This window comes from Aspergillus caelatus (assembly GCF_009193585.1).
Source record: "Aspergillus caelatus strain CBS 763.97 unplaced genomic scaffold BDV27scaffold_21, whole genome shotgun sequence".
Classification (NCBI taxonomy): domain Eukaryota; kingdom Fungi; phylum Ascomycota; class Eurotiomycetes; order Eurotiales; family Aspergillaceae; genus Aspergillus; species Aspergillus caelatus.
The window spans coordinates 114,730-135,994 of record NW_022475284.1 but is presented as its reverse complement, the minus strand read 5'-3'; the positions used below and the strand labels follow the sequence as shown (position 1 = coordinate 135,994).

Below are 21,265 nucleotides of genomic sequence, written 5' to 3'. Positions count from 1 at the left end.
CCGTGGATTTGTCCAACACAGCGGCTGAACTGTACAAGCATCCTGGCCCGGCTTCGGGCAAAAGGGTGACACAAGAGGAATTAATACGAAACATTTCCTGGTCCGAATCCGAGGCACCGTAGGCACTATGGACACTATCGGCGGGGGCAAATATATATCGCCATATCAGGTCTATTTATAAGATTTGGTCCCACAAGGCTTGAAGAAGGGGTCCAACCAACAGACAGGTCGTCGCTTGTATTCAACGTCCCAGTACTGGTCTAGAGCATTCGACTTGAGTTCGCATTCATTGCCCCAGAACTTGAATCCCTAATTAGACGCCAGACTCACGGTCAACTGGTCGCAGGGTCCGATATCGCACCTTGCTTTCGGGTTGGTCTATGGCAGAGTAGGTGTGAAGAAGAGCTCGAGGGCAAGATAGGTTTTCAGAAATGGGTTGGAACAGCAAGCCCAGACCATGTAAAGATGCTGCGGTTGATCAATTCGAAACAAGTTGCCTGCCGCATCGGCCACACGATGCCGTCATGGAGACCTCGTTTCGACGGTGACAATAGTATCATGTTTGGGTAAATAACTCATATCATTCGACAGAGGACCCTTTCCCCCAACCGCTACCATTTCGGGACCGGCTTTCCACCCCCCGCTTGTGAGTCGGCATTTTAGTTGTCATTGGTAATACTATCCGGTTGGTCAAACATCGGCGATCATGGTGCTAAAAGAAACCTTCGACGGGCAAAGGCACCGGCTATCTCGCCACCTGGTGGTCCAACGACGGTCGGCGGAGCAGTAGTATCGACAAAGGTTGGGTCATGAAGGACAAAGGCTGTATAGACGATGTATACCTTACTAGGTTGAGTCTTGATGGTAGGGCAACGGCAAGTTCAGGAATTGGGAATCACTCTGCTGCTTGAGCATTGTGACAAGTTATATATTTGATCACGGCGAACAGTAATTAGCGAGATGGTATTGTTGATGTCATATTTGAAGCCTCCGGCGTTTCGACTCGTGAAGCCAGCAACCGGTCGCTAATCCTTCACTGTTAAGATGAGAGTAGAGGAGCCGCTATTGGAATATTATATAATGCTACCAGAAGCCGAATGAGTTTGGAAATGACCAGGAGTACCATTCAATAAACGATATACACACATGTTTCGGCCAAGGAGATTCTCATAGGCGACTGTACAGCTTTTGAGGCTCAGTATGTTGAACGATCTCGTGGCTAATGGTGACTTCAAACTTATGACGTGGATTGCCAACATATATTTCGTCGTTGCGATAGTAGGGCTGGCCCACAGCAGTCACTGCGTGCAGTGGCAAGGTGTCCCGTGCCTCGCTGGTCCCAGTCCCTCGTCGTGATCTTGAGCGACTCAGTCTGGAAACTATCCGACTGGATCCGACCTGCTCAAGAAGTGGTCTATATGTGGGCAAGCAGGCCGATATCAGGTAAACCCCAGTCTCGACCTGGGTCCAAATAATCAACTCAACAGCTACCCAGGTCCCATCGGAAAAGGCGTTGTTTCGGAAAAAGATCTGGAAGCGCATAATGGACGTGACTAGTCCTCTGAGGGACAAGCGATGCCAGGTCAGTATCAGTGAGACTGTAGAGGTTAAGGTTATTTATCTCACATGCTGCCAACTGCGAATGTGACGGTCAGCCCCGCTTTCAGGCGTGGACTGACGTTAAGCGACCACAATACTGGCATTGGAAGAAGCAGTAGAATTATATCGGTCACAATGTTAGGGAAACTGGCCCAGATGTAGAGAACCTTCTTGTTTCCACAGTTGCCAGGGATAGGACCATCCCAGTTAGCGGAGAAGGGTCGGCAGACGAGACTCGCGCCAACGATCGTACCTATCGTGATGACACCCAGGACCACCATCATGAATTTGATGATCGCGCCCATTTTCTTGGTTGGGAACAGCCTATTGTACAGTAATAGGATGGAGAACTTGGGAAGGTTAACACTTCCTAAATAGAGAAATGACAAAGCGAGGAGATATTTCGCCCAAATTCTCAGACTGGCTGGGTCTTTCACCATTAACCATGGGATATGGTGTCCCACGCCAGCGAACTTCACAGCACCTAGAGCAAGAATCAGCACCTCTGCTGCAAACCAGCTTTGGATTCCCTATCCACTAACCGATACTGATGCCTGCCATACCCATCTGCTCAGCGAGCGCAAACAAGATCACGGCATCATCCAAGCCCCATGGTGTGTGAACTTTGTGTCTAGAAATGAAACGTAGAGCAACGCAGAAGATTTGAAGAGGAACGAAGAGAGCCGTGAATATCAATAGCCGGTCCCCGATATAAACGGAGACTTCTTCAGGAGGGATATTCAAGGATCCCATCATGGCCACACACCGCAATCAGTGGTGCGATGAAGACAATACAAAACACGGATTGAGGTGAGTTGAAACATAGAGAGGCCTGCTCCATGGCCAGTATGGTGGAACCTCACACATGCCCGGGTTATGTATTGGGAAGCAACTCCGGGCGCATGGTGGATAAAGGCGCCGGATACGAGACAGGACCGACACCATTAGATGCTGAATCCCCACCGAATCCATATAGTTGATAGGGACTATAATGTCCAGATTGCGAAGCATAAGCAATAGCACAAGACTGCTGCCCGCCGTGCCGAGGAACAGGGCACGATGTGACATCGGGCACGGATCCCGCATTAGAGTCTGTGTTAGTACATGCGCTAAGAGTCGGGCGTGCCCCTGGCGGGCCCATTGCCCTATTCAAGACGTTCAATGCAGAAGCGGTGTTCCTTAGTTTGTTGATTAGTGTCCTTGATCCCTACTTGCCATGCAAGCAACACGATGATAAGCGGAGTCCGAGCCGGAGATCTGCAAGCAACAAGCAAACAGTATCCATGGCTAGAGGCCGGTACCCCGCGCGATTCCTGCGCTTGGATGGATTAAGCAAGTCGGTTTCATGTATAGATAGCTCAGTGCTTAAGCCAATGATTCGAACGACTGGGGCACGGAAAACTCCATGTGGACAAGAGCCGTGTCAGTGTCGTTAAACGCATAAAGTTTTCATTTGTTTCAAGTCTTGAACTCAATCCACGATAACATCAGAAACCTAGAATAAGAACCAGGAACAGGCGTAAAATAGGTGGCTTTTGTACTTGTCCCCTGTCGGATATGTAGGGCTCTGTTAGTCGGAACCTGTCGCTTCTTCCTGAGACATCAATATATAGTGTATTGCACAGCAACAAAAAGACCCACTTTCAGACACTTTTCGAACTTTTAGTGGGATAAGTAGAATCTGACGCGACAAGACAAACGATCTCTCTCAGCTCATACCAAACTAATCACCGTGCACTCCCTTCTATCATAGTACCTGGGCTCTCAGGAACAACTCCTGTTTTCGACGAGCGACACCACGGAATTCAAGTCATGAGAGGGGTTGAGCTTAGTGAGGACGTTGATCGCGACCGTGCGCAAGTACCGTGACCCAACGGCGCTGATCATTTATGCCATAAAAGACTTCGTTCCTGATATGAAGCACAACAGAAATGTCCAATGCCTGAACGTGCAGAGACCCTAAGCCATTTAAGCCGCGCCGTTGCGTATATCGCGCGCATTGGCGCTGCACGTACGGGGCTCGGCTACTGAATCTAGCAAGTCAATGTGACTTCGCCTACAAGACACGCGTGAAAACTGACTTCGGATCTATGACGATGGGTATCCATAAAGTTCACCATTGCAGTGTAGCATACGTGATTGGCGAGCATAATTCGGGGAATAACCGACCATCTGGTGTTGCAGCTGCACGTCGGGAAGAAGTATGTCCTGCAGTCTTCGAAAATTAAAAAGTGAATTTACCGGAGATGTGAAAATACCGTTCAAAGCCAGGGAACAATTCCATACTAGTTAGTGTCTGATATTCGAAGGGTCAATTGGATGGACAAAAACGGAAAGCCAAACACATGTGACAGCACATGATATGGGGTAACGTGACCTAGTAGCCACGTGCAGCAAGGAGAGGGAAAACATTCAAATGCTTTTTAGGAAAAGGAACTCTCTTTGCCAGGAACGAGTCATACAAGGACGGACTGTTTCAAGCCAAAGAAGACCTTGACGGACCGGGTTGGGTTCGACTTGTCCTAAGGATCTACATGTCTGCCAGACCATGAACAAAGACGCGGAATTGCCTTGACCTTGAAATTTTGTCTCACGCACCCGGAATGGAATTATCTGACTCAGTCGAAAAGCGGAGAACAGAACAAAATTGAATGAGAAGAGAAAATGGGTTTCGGGTTCGGTGCTATGCAGAAGCTTGCTTCGGGGAATGATACTCTTTCTCTCCTGAGAGCTTCAGCTCCAACTTGCGTATCGTTCTTGTGCAACAATACTACCAGTCTGAGCCACCCCAAGGATCCATGCAGCTCACTCTCTGGTACTTCCAAGCCATGAGGAAATTAATGGTCGATCGTACAACTTCCTCTTCACCAATACGACACCAGGGAAGAAACGCCATCATGTCAGGTCCAGTGGATTGAGTCCAATTAAGTGATCGTTGGTGTTACCAGAAAAAAAAAAAAATATTCATTAATTACTGTACAGGAAGAGACTTTAAGAGTTCTTCCAGTCGTGCGGCCATCTGGACTAGATTCAACCCAATGTCTGTGCTGCATGATTCAGTTCCTCTAATGAGCGAGTGCAGTAGCACCAACAACCGTCCTATCTTTCATTACCTTTGATGATTGCTTTCACTTTCTCCTGGCTCAGTGAACCAGCAGTGAGAATGGTGAGTCACGTAAGAAATGGTCCCCATGGCCCTTGGCTTTACGGTACGAACCCTGATTACTGCAATCAGAAGTCGCAATTCAAGACATCCCAGGAAACGTGCATGTCGTGGCTGAGGCCCTTGCTTCAACTGGGCCACCACCCTTCACCCATGCTATAATAGGGCCTCCTTACCATAATCAGAAATGGTAACATTGCATTTGGTGGACAACAAGTCATGACCAAAATGATTTCGTGCAAGAAAATCCTCATTGAAGTCCTTGCCTTGAGCTCGGCCTTCGAAGGTGGAAGAGCAGGCCCTGTTTCTCTAGCAAACATACACGAAGGGGCTGAAGCTGTCACCTACCAACTGGGTAACACTACATATCTTGCCAATGCAAAAAGTCCCCGGCATACATTGACAATCACCAGCCCTAAAGATAACAATCACCACGCTGCTGGCATAATCAAAACATTGACAGTCATCATTGCGAACGAGACAATCGTGACTGCTCACTACCTCAACGCCATAATCTCGAGCTATCTGGGCAATGACGATGTTTTCTCGACAGAGTTTCTCGGTTCCGTCTATATCACCTCATCAGCCGCCAATGCCAGGATACATGCCGATGCTTTGGAATATCTTTCGAGTGCCGGTTCTGAGACCATCTATATTGATTCCAGCGTCTTCGAGAGCCAGAGCGGACGAGCAATACCGGTACACCACAACTCCGCTAAGATTCTGGCGCCTGGTCCATATACAGCCGTGATGTCGAAAGGCAAGGTTAGTCTTCTAGACACGTACCGCCTATACCCAGACACGTACCGCGATTTCGTCACTGGTATGTATCCATTGAATGATGGCAGCGGCTCTTTTATGCCACTGCAATCGATGTCTTCAAGACTCTGGGCGCCGTTGGTCCCGGTGCCAAGCCGCATCCATTCGTGGGAAGACCCGCGGCCATTAGCTGGCAAACGGGTAGCAATCAAAGATATATTCGACGTCAAAGGACTGCAGACATCAGCGGGAAGTCAGGCCTGGATTCAGATCACACCTATTGCCAACAGCACCGCGCCCGCGATTCAGCGGCTGGTGGATCTGGGCGCGGTTCTTGTGGGGAAGCAAAAGCTGGCCCAGTTTGCGTCCGGTGCGAATCCTTGGGATTGGACCGATGGGCAAGCTCCTTTTAATCCGAGGGGTGATGGATACTTGACTTGCGCAGCATCAACGTCCGGTGGAGCCTGCTCGATTGCGGCGTACGGCTGGCTGGATGTAGCGATTGGAAGTGACACCGGCGTTTCAATGCGTCGCCCAGCAGCTCTTACGGGAACCTTCGGAAACCGACCAAGTCAGGGAATGATAACGCTGGAGGGCATGCTTGCGCAGAACTGGGCAGAGGACACAGCTGGTGTGCTCGGGCGGAATCCAGCTGAATGGGCCAAGTTTGCTAAGGCATGGTATACTCCAGAGCTTCACCAGCCAGAATCGATTACTGGACTATCTCCACTGTCGGTGCAGGACACGACGGCCTTCCCAACCCAGATACTGTACCCGGATGAGCAATTCCCTCTTCTTAATCCCGCTGCTCAGGAGATCGTTGAAGCTGTTCTCTCGAGCATAGCAAAGGAACTCAACATGACTATCACGCACACGAACCTTAGCGCCACGCTCATCAATGCACCTATCCTTTCGGACAAGAAGGACAGCTTGGACCGTCTGCTAATGGCAACAGCTACCTTAACCTATTGGTCATCGCATGTCGCTGTTGCCGAACCTCTCATGACAGAATGGGCGCGCCTTTACGAAGGACGCTTCCCTCTAGTAGATCCGCTTTGGCGCAAGGAGTGGTCACAATTCAACGCCAGCGTCATCAACCAAACAGCATACGACCAGGCCTTACGGGATAAAAGGAAGGGTGTCGACTGGTTCGAAAAGCATGTTCTGTCCGAGACCCCACAATCCTGCTCGGAGTCATTATTGATATGTGACATTGGCACTGGTGGGCTACCCAGCTTCCGGGAGAAAGCCCTTAACCAGGGACCGAATGCTACGTTTCTGGGAAGGATGCCAGACGGTGCTGCGATATCCTGCTCCATGATATGTCCTATTTTTGGGTGAGTCTGGTTGATGCGCTAGTATTGCGAAGTTGAAATATGAGCTAATGTTTTGCTACAGCTGTGCCGACTTCACCATTCCCTTGGGCCAAGTACCCTACCATTCGCCGGTGTCGAATGTGACTGAACAGTTCCCCGTGAGCCTCAACATGATCGTGCGGCGGGGATGCGACTTTGTATTGTTCAACATGGTTGAGAAGCTGGCGCAGGCGGGGATCATCCGAACCGTCAAGACTGGCAAGCAGGCATTTTAGTCAAGAGACTTTTGGCCATATCCATGCCTATTGGTAGCTTAGTATCTCTTTCTAGTGTACTATAGAGCAAATACAGACAGGACTGTAACAAAAATAGTTGCAGGTGACCGTGAAGACGCAGGATATATATTGACTGACTTAGAGAACCATCTCATTCGACGACCTAAAAATTACCTAGACACTCAAGAAACCTTAACATAGTATTTATAGTGCTATTTCATGTTCACAATATGTATAGTAGCTCCAGCAATATCATTTTCTCTTCATAACCCTTTCAAGGGTTAAGACAAGTAGTTATGGCGAGTTGAAGCAAAGATGTGAGATTCAGGAAACTGTGGATTGGCAATAATATTATTGCTCGTTGAGGTCAGTCGGTACTTAATATTAAGTCTATGATATGTTTTCCATGCATTAAGCCATATGGATGTATATCCATGATGGACATTAAATATGCAATATATTATCAGGAAACGCTCGCTTCAAAAGAAAGTCCCACTAGTGCCGCATATATCATACACATGAACTGTTTTAATACCATCTGCCAACAAATCCTTGCCCTGTAGACAATCTTCTGTACTCCTCTAGAGCTGGACTTACTGGCTTTGGGCGTTCAGATTCGGTCGATACCTTTGCCGTCGAAATCAGCGGTGTGTTTTCCTCTGCCTTGGTCCGAATATAATAATGCTCGTCGTCCTCTTCCATACCCACGAACCATTTCTCCTTGAAATGTGGACCTTGGGGCCCAGCACCACAAGCACCTTCCAATCGCGATGTGGCCGGGCTATTAATGGCCAGAGCGAATAGGTTTTGCGGCTCTGTGAAATCGGTAAGCTGCCGTCCCTTTTCGCTCAGAAGGTAGCCTAGACAGAGGACGCTGGTAGCAAAGGTGAGGAACAAGACTGGAAAGAAGGCGCCCTGCCACTTCTCTGTTCCGCTAGATTGGTAATCGACGACGCTCATGGTGGCGTTGAAGTATTGGGTCTCGGGTTCGGCAAGGGAACCTTCAGAGTGATTCCAAACGGGAAGGAAAGTTGCGTTCTCTGTCCCCATAATCAAGGTATTGCCTGCCATGACTGCAAGTGCCTCCGCCAAAGATGGTAGACTTGGTTCAAGGGAATAGCCGGACGGGGTGAGCTGCATCAGTAGTCGGTCGTTTGAGGCCTTGCCGTCATTGATGCCAGCATTCAGACTCAAGGAATTACCCCATTCCGACCCGATATTCTTCCAATCCAGGCTCCAGTTACCGTCCACTGCGTCTGGGAAGAACCGATCGAACTGCCATGGGTTACCTGGCTTTTCACAATCGGTGCTAAACCTTGCTCCACTGGCCGATGCAGTGTATCGCACCGAGCAACGTGGTGTCTTTTTCGCCTTCATTGAGCATAGGGCATAGTCAACTCCGGTGGCGTTTGGAGGCTTTCCCAGTAAATACATCGCGTTGCCAAACGGTGCCGAATGGTTGAGGATTGTCTGATACTCAGCGGGGAGCCTGCCGAAGATTGGAGGACGCCATCCATACTTTGGTCCCCATCCAAAAATATCGTCCACGACAGTTCGATTCAGCCAGGAGTGTGGCCAACTAGGTAGCTCCTTCTCTTGCTCTCCCCATTTCTCCACATCGAATTTCTTTCCAGGCCACATGTCATATATCAATGGTTTCAGCTCACTGGCGTTCATGCCCACGCAAAGCACATTCACTGCAGGACATGGAGCAGCAGCAATCATGTCAAATTGGCCCTCCGATGAATTCTGGGGCTGTTTAATTCCATTGACGGGGTCCTTTGCAGCGGCCAGAACCCCGGCATGAGGCATGGCTGCCGTCACATTCAGGACCATCCGGTTATAGTGCAGTGACAACTCCGTCATATTGCTGCGATCGATCCAACTTCCAGTCACAGTTGTATTATCGTGGACCGATCCTGAGGGAGGAGGTCGCTTTTCTAGCACAGGCGATGCGTGTCTGCCGTTGGTCACCATCTTGCTCCAGCGATTCAGGTAAGCCACGTAGTTGTGGTATGCCTGTCCGACGTGTTGCATTTGGAGGCATGTTGTACCACGGTACAGGGGGTCCGCCTCGTAGGGGATCGGTGATACGCAGTTCACCCCCATGTAAATTGGGTTGAAGAAGTCGGTGGAAGCATTCGCCCTTAGGGTTCGGTCTTCATGCGGTCCTTCGAGCAATTTGGGTGATACTGAATGACCGGGGTTAGAATCACAGATGCCACGATTGTCAACGTCAATCCTTCTGAGTCTGTTTTACTTACCCAATGCCTCAGCCGCAGTTGTATATAGCATGGCGATTATGGTCGCCGTGAGAGTCATCGCACCGAGAAAGGTCAATGCCGAATAGCGCAACGTCTCCCAATGAACTATCATGGACCCGGGCTGCATGATCCATGTCCGCATGCTCATGTCTGAAATGGTGATGCCGTTAGAGTCCTTTTGGAGGGCTCGTCGACTCAGGAACTGCCCCAGACAGGCGACAAACACGGTAACGTATGCCAATTCAATTGTCTTGGCGAACAGTGCACTGAGTAAGTTGGCAGTCGAGGCCGCGAGCTTGCCGTCCACACCGATATAGCTTCCATATCGCGGCTTCAGACAGGCCACAAAGAAATATAGCCCCGACCACACGGTCGCATATACCGCCAGCACCATAATTGTCATAGGCACCCAGCGAAACCATCGCTGAGCAATTGTATCTCTATGAGGACATCGCACCTCGCTATCCAGAAGGGGTGTTTTCGAGGTGTGCGACCGCGGCGTTGCTTGCTCCGATAGGTGCGGGGAACGCGAATCTCCCCGGGGACGCGCTTCGTCCAAGTCCTCAACGAAGTGGATGGACGCTGGTCTGCGTCTCGCATTTCGGATTCCTAAGCCCACCGTTGGAGAGGCCTCATGGTGGGATGTTATGTCCTGCTCCTGGTGCGAGGAGGGTGCGCGCTCATAGCGAATGTGGGAATGGTCGGAGTCGGTCGGAGGGGCCGGATCGAATGGGCTCCATGACCTCTGTGGCCGGTGGGACTCGGGGTATGATAATCTCGACAATGGTGGCAGTAGGTATTCTTCTTGATCTGGAGGCATGGTGCCCAGTCAGTCATCGGCATACGGGTGGTCAATGAAGACCTTCATCGAGGGCGAGAGGAAACCCACGCGAAACAGCCCCTCTAATCAAATATGTATTCACTTCATGAGCAGGGATAACGCGGCAATCTCCACGATTCTCAAGTTAGAAGTGGCACAGCTTGGAAAGGAAATGGTCCAGCCTCAAATCCTTTGGCCAGGTCGTCTGTCAAGTCAACCGACAAGGGGTCTCGTGTGGATCTCTGCCCAAACGGTTTTAGGGTCCCGACATCGTGAGAATTTCCACCAATAGTCCCCATGGGCGAGTCAGTCAGCTGTTGGTTGCCAAGAGGGCCGTTCAGTAAAAATAGATTAGCGGTGTTTAGTTCGTAAACACGAAATTCACAGGAGGCTGAGTTATCCGTCTGGGATAACTAATGGGATCAACCTTTGGCAGGTCGCCTTAGGGTTGTGGGGGGTCAGATGGCATTTCGGTCGCACCCATGCGTTGGACCACGCCGAGAAAGAGACCACATCAGAATGTCAATTCAAACTCAAGGATTCGTAATCATGCCAAGTTACAAAGTACAGACCGATGTGTCTAACATGCAGGAATCGACCCCATCCGTTGAACTTCTACCTCTCACCAGTAAGCAGCCATTTCGTAAGGCATCGGGGGGTCCCACTGCAGCGGCTCAAATTGGCCTAGAACCCTATACGCCTATAGTAAACCAACTATAAACAGATGCTAGAATATCTTGTTACCTATACCAGAGTATCATCTATCAGCAACAGTAGCAATGGACTATATTTTGTCTAAAGCGAAAACAAAAAACGAGTCGTTTTCCCATGGTCTAGATACACCTTTCGATGTTTTGACCCTACGATCTACAGTACAGACACGAAGGAGATAGAACGCTATTATTGCCCCGCCACATTAGCTCCACGCTTTTCCATGTTTTATGAGATGTGCAGTGAGAGCTAAGGAAGGCTACCCTGGCCGTGAACAAGGCTACCAAGCTTCCCAAAAAATATTAGTATCACAAAAGTCTTAGTGGCACGGGAACCCCGGCTCTAACCTCAGCTGGCTTTGTCTCCGGATAAATTGTGGGACACACCTGGCTTGAGCCCTAGTATAGGTAAATAAAAGGTCTGGGTCAGTGTCTCTGCAGTATACCGAACACAACGTGCGACGGTCACATTAAATTTTGTTTGCTGTACGACTCAGGCAGCTATTCCAAAGTTACTGGGCGGACCCTTGGGCATGTGAAGGATCGATAACTTGGCAGACCGGCTGCATCTCTGCACAGGATTCCGGATCTCCAACTCTACTCCAATGAAATAGTGCCTCGTGGGTTTTCATGGTGGAGCGGTCCGAGCGTCTATTGGACGGAATTCATGGATACCATTAGGATGGTGTTCTGAATTGCAGGAAGGATTTGGCCCTGGAAGGTAGTGCAGGTTCCTGCCAACGCATTAACTGGCATACGAAGACCTTGAGCGACCCATAACGAATCACTTATATTACCAGGTGGCCTTTGGAAGTCCAGGGACTAGTATAAAGATATTGCATGTAAAAGAATGATCTGATTGACAATTTGGGCCAGTGTTATGCATATTCCCCGTCAATAGTTTCCGTAGGGCTGAGTAATCTCTTGCACAGAGTAGCAAGCTCCATTAGCAGCCATTCAAACAGATCCTAATGAAGGTTTAAGAAATTGTGCCATATCCATTCGGTCATTGGATTAACGCCCATGTAATGCAAGTGGCCGTCCATTGGGGAGTGTGTGGCGGAATCCCAAAGCCGTGAACCGGTTGTAATACAGGCTGGGGCCCTTCTTAGCAAATTCCTCCATGCAGTCATCTTTGACAAGTATTTGTAACGGACCCCATGTTGTGACGCGTTATTATGTCCTCTGCACTGGCTCAGCCTGAACTGGACGCAAAACCAGCTGCCAAGATCTATGCTTACACTTGTATTCTATAGCTATACAAAGACCAGATTGTTGCATACCTACTCACTTACCTCTCGCAAGCTCTCCTGGTTCAACGGTACTGGTACTAGGACCGGTTTCGCCTAAAAGTTCATCCAAGACATTATTTACACGGGCTTAGCTTTGCAATGACGCGATAGCACTCCAGTACATTTGTGGTGTACCAATCATCGATATTTCCAAGTGCTGACCTGCCGAGACATTCGGCTGTTTACTCAAACCCAAACCTAACCAAAACCGATTAAAGAGCTAAAGACACCTCAGCTAGCTCAAGTATAGGCAGTACGTTACATCTTCCATCTTCGGTGCTATGTATAGATTACGTAGACGCTAGAAGTCATGTCACGTACAATGCGGTGTATACTCATGATGGAGATTGCCTTTACCTTCGGAGACAGAAGCATTGATGTTGAACATTGACTCTACTGCTAGTATGACCTCTATCATGCATCCAGAACATAGTGTCTCTCCCTCGGACAGGCAAGATGCAATGACATGTTGAGGAATACTAATCCGTGGATTCTTCTGCCGTGTCATCATCGGAATAGACAATAAGAAGGCTATTTCTATTGAAAACATCATGCAGAAGATCGTGCGTGAACGAATGCAGGCTGCATTGAATTACATATCGGTGCAGCATTGAGCTTACTACGCAACGTATTGTGGTAGAGTACTTACAAACGGATCATGCTGATGGCCGTTGCTGAGTTCGTACATCGTTTCCTTTCCTAAAATTTGCCAGCCGTATACAAAATATAATAGACCCTGAGACGGGTGGTGATCCTCCTGCCACAGTGGTTCTGACAGTTCCACTCACGACTTTTAGACACCTTACCACAGTACAAGGAGTGCCATACCTGAAATCCGAGTACCTCATCATGAAGTTTAAATCGCAGGACGTCAATACACTCCAGCTTCATCCTCGACCCACTCCCCGAACTTACCCTTGAACGACAGACATAAAGTGAGCTCTTGCTGCCCGTCTCCAACTCGACTGGATTCTGCAATTGACTCGTCTTAACCATTGATTATACCTTAAGGATGGATTTCACCCCAATTATTTGGGGAGCTCCCAGCCTGCCCATGAACAAGACTATGGTTGCTGCTCACCCGGCCCTCACATGGTACGCCACATACGTGATAGACTTAACCACAGCCTTCACGACCACCTCACCGTCGAAGTACTACTGCTCATATGCCACTCTAATAAATGCCGACCAGTCTACGATCAAAGGCCCAGATACTATCTGCAATCACTACATGCATGTGTACGGGCAATTTGAGAAATGTGTACATGACCATATTCGTACCTTTGCATTGAGCAATGATGAATTCGGCACGCATATGTTGGTGGTCGAGATGATCAATAACTTGCACCTGAAAGACGGTAAAGGGGTCGTGCCGCTTCCTCAAGCCTTTACGTATGAGCTTTCGCCAGCGCAAGAGGGTGCCGGGACATATGGCTTGCAGATCTGTAAGGAACGATGCTATTTTGATATGGGATTACTACAACGGGCGGCGAACGCTTGACCGGTATAAGGCGGGTATTTCTTATGGTGTTGGCTCCTTAGAATGATACAGATATCGTGTTCAATCATGTCTGCTAGGGTCTTGGTTTATTCCAGTATGCCAACTTTGGATTTATGTATTGCGAACGTTGAATCAGGATGCAACGTAGTATTCGAAAAAGGTTCTCAAAGGAGAATACAGAGGTCGTCCTGCAGATTCTCTCCATAGATAGGATGGTACCACCTTGGGCAGGAAGTTATCGTCGTCTCTTAGGGTATACACCTAAAATACTATTACTTCAGTGAAAAGCCCATGTTCTCGACGGGGCGTACTCAACAATCGCGACAAGCTAGGTAGTAAGGAAGCCAGTTACTATGAAACCCAGGAATGCAAATCTAGCGCCTATTCCAGAATCTAAGCTGTCGGAGTATATCAGGATTATATATGCGCTTATCACTAGTTCTCAATGACCCTCCAACATCCAATCAAGATATACAGGTGTTTGATGTCCTGTATAGAATGCTCATTACTGAGCACAAATGAGGAGGTTTGAAAATGGCCAGAATAGCCCATCAACGAGATATATACAGAATGAATACATGAACCAAACAGTATTGTAGTGATACTCTCAGTACGATCAATGTCAGTCGGCGTTCAAAACTGTCCTGTTCTCGCCGCCTTAACAGCATACTTGCCGCTTTAACCAACACGATGGGTTCTCTTTAACCTTCATTTGGAAAAAGGAATGGCAAGATTATACTTGGAATAATTTAGTACATTTAAGTCTTTAATGTGGTAAAATTTCCGAAATACTCCTAAGCCTTTTGACTTTTTCCGAAAGAAAACGTACAGTATTATATATAATTTTGTTCAAAGCTGAACGACTAACCAGGTCCAGTTTTGGTCTAGAACCGGTGCTTGACTAAATGAGGCATAGCTTGCGGTCAACCTTCAGCATCAAGATAACTCGCTCCTCCTTCTTCTTCTTCTTCTTCTTCTTCTTCCCCTTTCTTTTTGTGTCGGCATCCCCTTCCTCTCAGTGATCGTCCTATCCTGCGGTATCCATGAGCGCTCTGGCGTTCTTCCCCCACTGTGCTTGATCGATGCGAATATGTCCCCCGTACTGAACAGTCCAATCAAGCCGCTGAGATCAAGGCTGGGATGTAAAACTTGCAAGTAGGTGCCTGCTTTCTTTTTATAGGCAGGTTATAAGTATTAAGCGCTTTCTAGAATTCGAAAGGTCAAGTGTGGAGAGGAAAAGCCAAGATGTGTCCGATGCAGCAGCACAGGCCGTAAGTGCGAGTACGAAGGCACAATTTCCGGCACGTTCTCCTCTACGCCTTCCACAATCTCGATACAGGACTACCCACTTTCATTATTACCAAATACGGTGTGGCGAGAGCGTCGCGCATTTGCCTACTACTTCCAGCAGGCAGCTCTGTCTATCGGCGGTGGACTGGATGTTGATTTCTGGCGCACTTTCGTCCCGCAAGTCTGTCGAAGTGAACCGGGCGTATGGGATGCCATCATCGCAATCGGTGACCTGTTTGAGAGTCCCAGGAAGGATTCTCGGTTTCCTGATCAAAAGCACCGAGACGCGTTGAGCTGGTATTCACGGTCGGTGTCTGCTATCCGTCAGCGGATTGAGCGTGGTAGCATAGATACTTTTGTCGGACTAATAACCTGTATTCTCTTTATCAGCATTGAAGCCATTCAGGGAAATGAGCAGGAGGCCTTGCAGCTGTATGGTCAGGGTGTGCATCTCATTCGCACGTTGCGCGCTCAAATAGCTTGTGGGATTGTGTCAACAACCAAGGCTTCTTTCTTAGAGGATGCAATTGTCCCAATATTTGTGCGTCTAGGAGCAATTGCTCTCACCATTGCTCATCTTCCAGTGAGCGGTCTACTGCTAGACAATGATTCAGTGTTGGTGCAAGAATTTGTCTCTCTCAAGCCCGCTCGGGAGGCCATTGCTCGCTTAAGTACTGAGATCCAGCTTCTTGAACGCACTTGCATAGAGCATCAACACGAGTCTCGTTCCTCCCATATCCACCCAGAATTGATGCATCGGCAAATAATCCTGTCCGCTAAGCTAAACGACTGGCATACTGCCTTTACCATCCTCATAGAAGGCCTGCAGACGAAGGGCGTTTTATCACCGCAACAGGTTGGCACTGGTGCCCTTCTTTTAGCTTACTATGAAATGTCATTCGTGATACTCGCAACCTGCGTATCGCCATCACACATGATATACGACGCGTATATACCAAACTTCCAGAATATAGTTGAACAGTCTAGCATCGCAATCAATGCTTTAGCACAATCGGACGGCTCACAACCGCCGTTCACATTTGAAATTAACGCCGGTTTTCCGCTTTGGTTCACCTGCCTCAGATGCCGCGAACCCAAGATCCGACGTATGGCACTAGCTTTGTTTCGTCGAGGACCTCAGGTGCAGGGCTTCTACAACTCCGCCGGAGCAGCAGCCCTTGGTGAAAGTGTCATGATGCTAGAAGAAGCGTTCGCAATCAGAGCAATTCAGGGCAAACCCGAGTCTCTCACACTGGACTCAACCGGTCCAGCGACGGAACATCATGCCTATAGCCCAGGTCATAATAGCGACGTTTCCAACGACGTTTCCAGCTGTCACCCTGTTCTCCAAGACTCTGGACCTGCGGCACACTCATATCTGGCACCGGCAGGCCGGGCAGCCACAACTCCGACCACACTATTCGTCCCGGAAGAGGCACGCCTTGGGTCCATTGGTATTTTTCGGTCACAAGACGGATTTCCTGCGGGGACGAAGGACGAAGACGTCGCGAAGTGGAACGAAAGGCGCGATCAGATCTTTTTGCGATTCTCACGGAACAAGCATGACCAAGCCAGCAATACTTGGCATATTGTTCATGAATTTGTGCCTATTGGTACTTAATTATAGCATGAAGTATCTTGAACTGTATCGCATAGTTTGTGGACAACCGATGGTGCGCAGCATGACGCTGCATTGAACCAATTACTCACCACTTAGCCTTTGTGGTCAGTGAACAGCTTCGCTCAGCTGGACTGAGACATACAAACCTGCATATCTCATTTCTAAAGCTGTGAGTGCCATACCAATGTGTGCTGACTTTGATTCTGGGCTACCCTGCATATCTTATCGGTATTGAAATGCACATTAACGGTCTTTGTGGGCTTATGAACAAGAAGTTCCAGGGAAGTATCACCTTCCTGGAGCTATTGTTAGTTTAAGACACAGCCAGCGAATGCATTGCACATAAAGTCTGCAGGTATCCTGGATACCTTGGCCACTAAGACGGGATCCAATACACTCTACGGAGCACAATAACTAGATCAACAATTTGATCACTGCACTTATACAAAGGCAATAACTTCACATTTCATCCGGCTCATTATCAATCTGTGTAAATGCAAGACCATATCCTTGAACAAAAGCACCCCTATTTGCGACCGTGTTACACCCACTGCTGGCCTTAGCCAACTGGTATCATGGATGCATAATTCCGCCTCTATGTATGTAGCCAAAGTGTTAGCTTGGCATCCTTCCATAAGCTGAAGTGCAGGTGCAATCAAAAAGGAAGAGGGATCAGGAGCAGCTAGGTAGAACGATGCATATGTAAGAGTATTCTAAAACCAGCGGTTCTAGGTAGCAGTCATAGATGATGGTGCACAGTCCTCTTCGCACAGGGGCTTCACCAGTCAGAGTATACATGTGCATTGCCTAGCTGAAGCTCATCGCCCTTCATCTATGTCATTAACACCAAGATAGCCAGCGGAATCCCTGTTCACCTTCCGTGGCCCTATCACCATGGTCGCACCCACCGAATTGGAGGATGGCTGACGGAAAACTCCGACACGGTCGTCAGCTTCGTTCGAAAGGTCTCGCTCGAAGAGGCCAAAGCTTAACTTCCCCTCCATCCCATCATTCAAGAGTTTCAGGCAACCGTTTACAGTTGGCCAGGTCTTCGTATGTTCTGGTCGGCCATGCTCACCTAAGTGCCCGACAAGCCTCCATATATCAACGACCCAACGGGGCACCCAACAGATTCCGGACTTCGACCACCTGCTCCATCTATTTAACTATGCGATACAAAAGGTAGCACTGCACTGGAGTATCGATGAGTACCACGTGGGTCTTATTGGATTCCCTTTCAACGCAGTGCTTGACTGGCCCTTGGCTACGCCGAGCGGATACCCGTTCTTCCTGAACAAGACAGTGAACGTCCATATCAAGAATATTCTAGAGTACTGGAGAGATAATTTCTTGACCACGTCAGGTTCCGCGAGCATACTAACTGAAGCGTCAAACGGCTGCATGTCCGAAGAAGCCCGCAAGGTACTCGAGGATGACACCAACCTCGATCCAAACCACTGGTAGAGATTCGGGGAATTATTCGGCCACAGCAAGGAGGACGACGAGCACTGGGGCTTCAAATCCTGGGACGACTGCTTCACCCGCAAGTTCGCAGATTACGATAAGCTTCGGCCTGTCTATGCACCAGATGATGACTCCTGGGTAGTGAGTGCCTGTGGATCCCGAAGGCGTTCGCACTCCTAACCAACGTGAAGGCATACGATACCTTCTGGCTGAAAGGTCAACCCTACTCTGTATACGAGATGCTAGACAATGAAGAGGAGGCAGAGCAATTCGTTAACGGGACCATCTATCAAGCCTTCTTGAGCGCCACATCATACCATCGCTAGCATTCTCCCGTTAACGGCAAAATAAAAAAAAAAAAAGTGAAGCTGATTTACGGGACCATGGTCTCCGAACCGACGATTACTGGATTCATGAACCCCGACGGCCCCGATCCAGCTGTTCCAGACAGGGCGCAGGGCTATATTACCCATGCTGCGACGCGAGCCCTCATTTTCATTGAAGCACCTAAGCCTGTCAGTCTGGTCTGCGTCGTCGAGCTTGGTATGACGGATGCGTCAGCTTACTGCATCGGATACGCGGAAGAAGGAAGTGTGACATGATTATGGGGGAATGCTCGTCATGATAGTTCACACCGCCAGGATGATTACTCCCAAGGATTCCCAGAGCATCATCATGGTGGTGGATATAGTCTTCGTTATGGCCGAGCATACGGGGGCCATTATGGGCGAGAGGGACATGATAGTTATCATAGGAGCGGTTACCCTAGGTATAGCAAGATTGGAATAGATTTTCAAGGATAATGCCTAATGGCATCTAAGTTGGGCAACGATTGCATCATGAGGACATAGAAAGTTGTGAAATTGTTAGCTTTGTATATATTTATTGATTCTCGTCATTGAGCAGAATAGTTTCTTGCTAATTTAGAATTTTTTTTTTCCTTTTTTTTTTTTTTTTCCTGTACTAGCTTTGAAAGCCCCCGCTGTATTCGACGGTAGCAAACAGTAAAGAGCAATTCTTGCGCAAAAGTCAGCATCCACTCTACATCGACATCGTTCAAGCAATAATATGCAGCAAGTTCACCTACCAGACCTCTTTTGAGAGATCTATCATGGGCTGCCTTGGACCCAAACAGCCAGCGTAGCAATGGTCGTGTAAATCATAAACACAAACCCAAGCGCCATCATAGTAATATCACCTCGTTTCTCCCACGGAGTTTCAGCCACGCCTTTCCAATGCAAATACGCTGGATAGATATAGACCAGTGGAACACACGCAAATGACCCGATAATGGAAACAAACTTGTCCAAGTCACCGGCACCAACGGAGGAGATGAAGCCACAGCATAAAACGAGGAACATTCGGAAAATATTCTTCTTCCATTTGATCGACGTGTCTCCTTTCCCGGACTTGTGCCCGAAGAGTTTGCCCTCCATGATACGGGTAGCTGGAAACAACTGGATTGGAGCCCCGACGAGGATTGCGAGGGAGTAAAGGAATTGAATCGTGTTGACGAGTCGGTCGGTTTGGGGGAAATTGCTGAAGATCTCTGTCTGAGTCCGGTTACCGAAAGTAGCGTAGGACAAAGCGCCCACCGCCGTGAAAAGTGTGGTGATGATCGCCATGACGATGTACAGAAGACGGTCAAAATGCTGTGGCTTCCTCATTGAAGACTGAATCGGTAATACGAGACCGATACCTTCAAAGGTAAAAATCGACGAACCGATGGTCAGCGTGAATGACTGCGGATTGAATAGCTTGACAGTTGGGTCTGCTCCGGGTCGCGTTGCGAGAGTCGCAACGTCATACCAGTAGATGTATCCTAGTCCCAGGAGAATGAACACATCGGAGAGCAGCGCTGCCGGGCCCAGCTTAGAGATGTTTCGAATCCACGCCAGAGGAATGAGCACGAGCAATTGGAGTAAAATCAAGCTCCCTGTCGAAATATCGGTCGCCATAGCCTTTAAGAAGGCCTGAATATTCTCCGCGGTGAAGATGAAACACGTGCACACGAAGCCCATCTGAGAGATGGTGATGGATGAAAGGATAAGGGACCGGAGACGAGGTCCTGCAATCCGCTCTCCGATTTCGCCATAACCCCCGCCATATTGCCGACGACATTGGAGGAGGAGGTGAAAGCATAGAGTGGTGATCAACGCAACCAGCACTAGCGTGATCGAGGAAAATAAAATTCCTCCGTTGCGGAACGCTTTGGGCAGGAAAATGATCCCTGTGCCAACGAAGGCTTTTAGCAGCGTAAAGAATGTCTTCGTATTGGACGCGTCGCCCGGACGGCCGACTCGTGAACGCCGGCGCGCCCTCTGTATCAGAGGTGTTTGCTCCCCTGGCAATGTCCTACTCTCCCGGTCTTCGCTAACCATGGAATCCTCCTCAGTCTCTGCTAGATCCTCGCCAGCAAAATTACCATATAGATCGAGGAAACCGAGAAAGGATGTCGTCACCCCTGGATAGTCGAAATTTCCGTTCTTGTGGTGTTGCACGAAATGGCGACGGAAGCTGCCGGGCTCCATAGCCGCGACGCCCTCTTCTATTGCATCTTCGGGCTCCCTTGGGGGAAAAGAAAAGCTTGCGGCTCGTTTATCTATCTTCGCCTGCTTGGACTTGGCTTCGATCCGGTAAAGGTCACGGTGTACGTCGCCGCCCTGAAGTAGGAGGGAGGATTGCGGCTCCGGGGTGTCCTCCGCATCTCCGTTAGCCGTTTCTGAGGGAGTAAAGTTCTCATCCTGCAGCGAGGCTGTGAACTGCGGGTTGAGGTGCTGGGCCAGGATAGCCTCGCGCGCCTCGGGGTCCTGGTCTCGAGGCGTGGAGCTAAGGTACTGGTCGGACATGATGAAGCTGAGCGGTTACACACGGTTTGTAGAATGAGCGACGGATCGAGGAATTCCCAGGAACCGACGCAGGGAAGGTCAGTCACATTCTGCGGAATGCGAACAGAGGAAGAAAACCGTTCTTTTCGGTACGGCGAAGAAGAATATAGAAAAAAAGGACGTCAGAGGACGACGTCACTCTGCAGTCTCTACGGAATCACTACGGTCACATGATGGCGCTATACGAAACAAACAATAAAAACTCCTTCTAGACTCCATCCCTCTAGACCCCTTTGAGACTAGCGCACCACACCGCTGAGTCCGTGTCTGTCATTGGTTGAAACCGGTTTGCATTTCATTGCA

At 49.0% G+C, this 21,265-nt stretch overlaps 7 protein-coding genes across 7 annotated transcripts; 4 read left to right on the top strand and 3 right to left on the bottom strand.

Annotated features, from left to right (window-relative positions):
- Window positions 1-604: 604 nt before the first annotated feature.
- Window positions 605-2,472, bottom strand: BDV27DRAFT_40174 (uncharacterized protein). The gene is made up of 3 exons (XM_032076549.1): window positions 2,142-2,472; window positions 1,627-2,083; window positions 605-1,561 (listed from the first exon to the last, which is right to left on the bottom strand). Exons 1-3 carry the CDS (start codon window positions 2,353-2,355, stop codon window positions 1,168-1,170), a joined length of 1,065 nt encoding a protein of 354 aa, XP_031931628.1. The 5' UTR covers window positions 2,356-2,472; the 3' UTR covers window positions 605-1,167.
- A 2,234-nt stretch (window positions 2,473-4,706) lies between these two features.
- Window positions 4,707-7,223, top strand: BDV27DRAFT_40163 (amidase family protein). Its single transcript, XM_032076547.1, has 2 exons — window positions 4,707-6,858; window positions 6,920-7,223. The coding sequence occupies exons 1-2, from the start codon at window positions 4,982-4,984 to the stop codon at window positions 7,110-7,112; spliced, it is 2,070 nt and encodes a 689-aa protein (XP_031931627.1). The 5' UTR covers window positions 4,707-4,981; the 3' UTR covers window positions 7,113-7,223.
- A 145-nt stretch (window positions 7,224-7,368) lies between these two features.
- BDV27DRAFT_122211 (uncharacterized protein) lies at window positions 7,369-10,355 on the bottom strand. The gene is made up of 2 exons (XM_032065573.1): window positions 9,377-10,355; window positions 7,369-9,304 (listed from the first exon to the last, which is right to left on the bottom strand). The coding sequence occupies exons 1-2, from the start codon at window positions 10,194-10,196 to the stop codon at window positions 7,641-7,643; spliced, it is 2,484 nt and encodes an 827-aa protein (XP_031931626.1). The 5' UTR covers window positions 10,197-10,355; the 3' UTR covers window positions 7,369-7,640.
- A 2,855-nt stretch (window positions 10,356-13,210) lies between these two features.
- BDV27DRAFT_153924 (uncharacterized protein) lies at window positions 13,211-13,699 on the top strand (the record flags this gene model as incomplete). The annotated part of the gene is made up of 1 exon (XM_032071876.1): window positions 13,211-13,699. One exon carries the CDS (start codon window positions 13,211-13,213, stop codon window positions 13,697-13,699), a length of 489 nt encoding a protein of 162 aa, XP_031931625.1.
- Window positions 13,700-14,698: 999 nt separating this feature from the next.
- Window positions 14,699-16,830, top strand: BDV27DRAFT_40141 (uncharacterized protein). The gene is made up of 2 exons (XM_032076546.1): window positions 14,699-14,854; window positions 14,909-16,830. The coding sequence occupies exons 1-2, from the start codon at window positions 14,790-14,792 to the stop codon at window positions 16,608-16,610; spliced, it is 1,767 nt and encodes a 588-aa protein (XP_031931624.1). The 5' UTR covers window positions 14,699-14,789; the 3' UTR covers window positions 16,611-16,830.
- Window positions 16,831-18,441: 1,611 nt separating this feature from the next.
- Window positions 18,442-18,905, top strand: BDV27DRAFT_122208 (uncharacterized protein; the record flags this gene model as incomplete). The annotated part of the gene is made up of 1 exon (XM_032065572.1): window positions 18,442-18,905. A coding segment is annotated over exon 1 (214 nt), but the record flags the coding sequence as incomplete, so codon positions are not given.
- A 121-nt stretch (window positions 18,906-19,026) lies between these two features.
- BDV27DRAFT_122207 (putative amino acid transporter) lies at window positions 19,027-21,042 on the bottom strand. Its single transcript, XM_032065571.1, has one exon. It carries the CDS (start codon window positions 20,921-20,923, stop codon window positions 19,184-19,186), a length of 1,740 nt encoding a protein of 579 aa, XP_031931622.1. The 5' UTR covers window positions 20,924-21,042; the 3' UTR covers window positions 19,027-19,183.
- Between the last annotated feature and the right edge of the window lie 223 nt (window positions 21,043-21,265).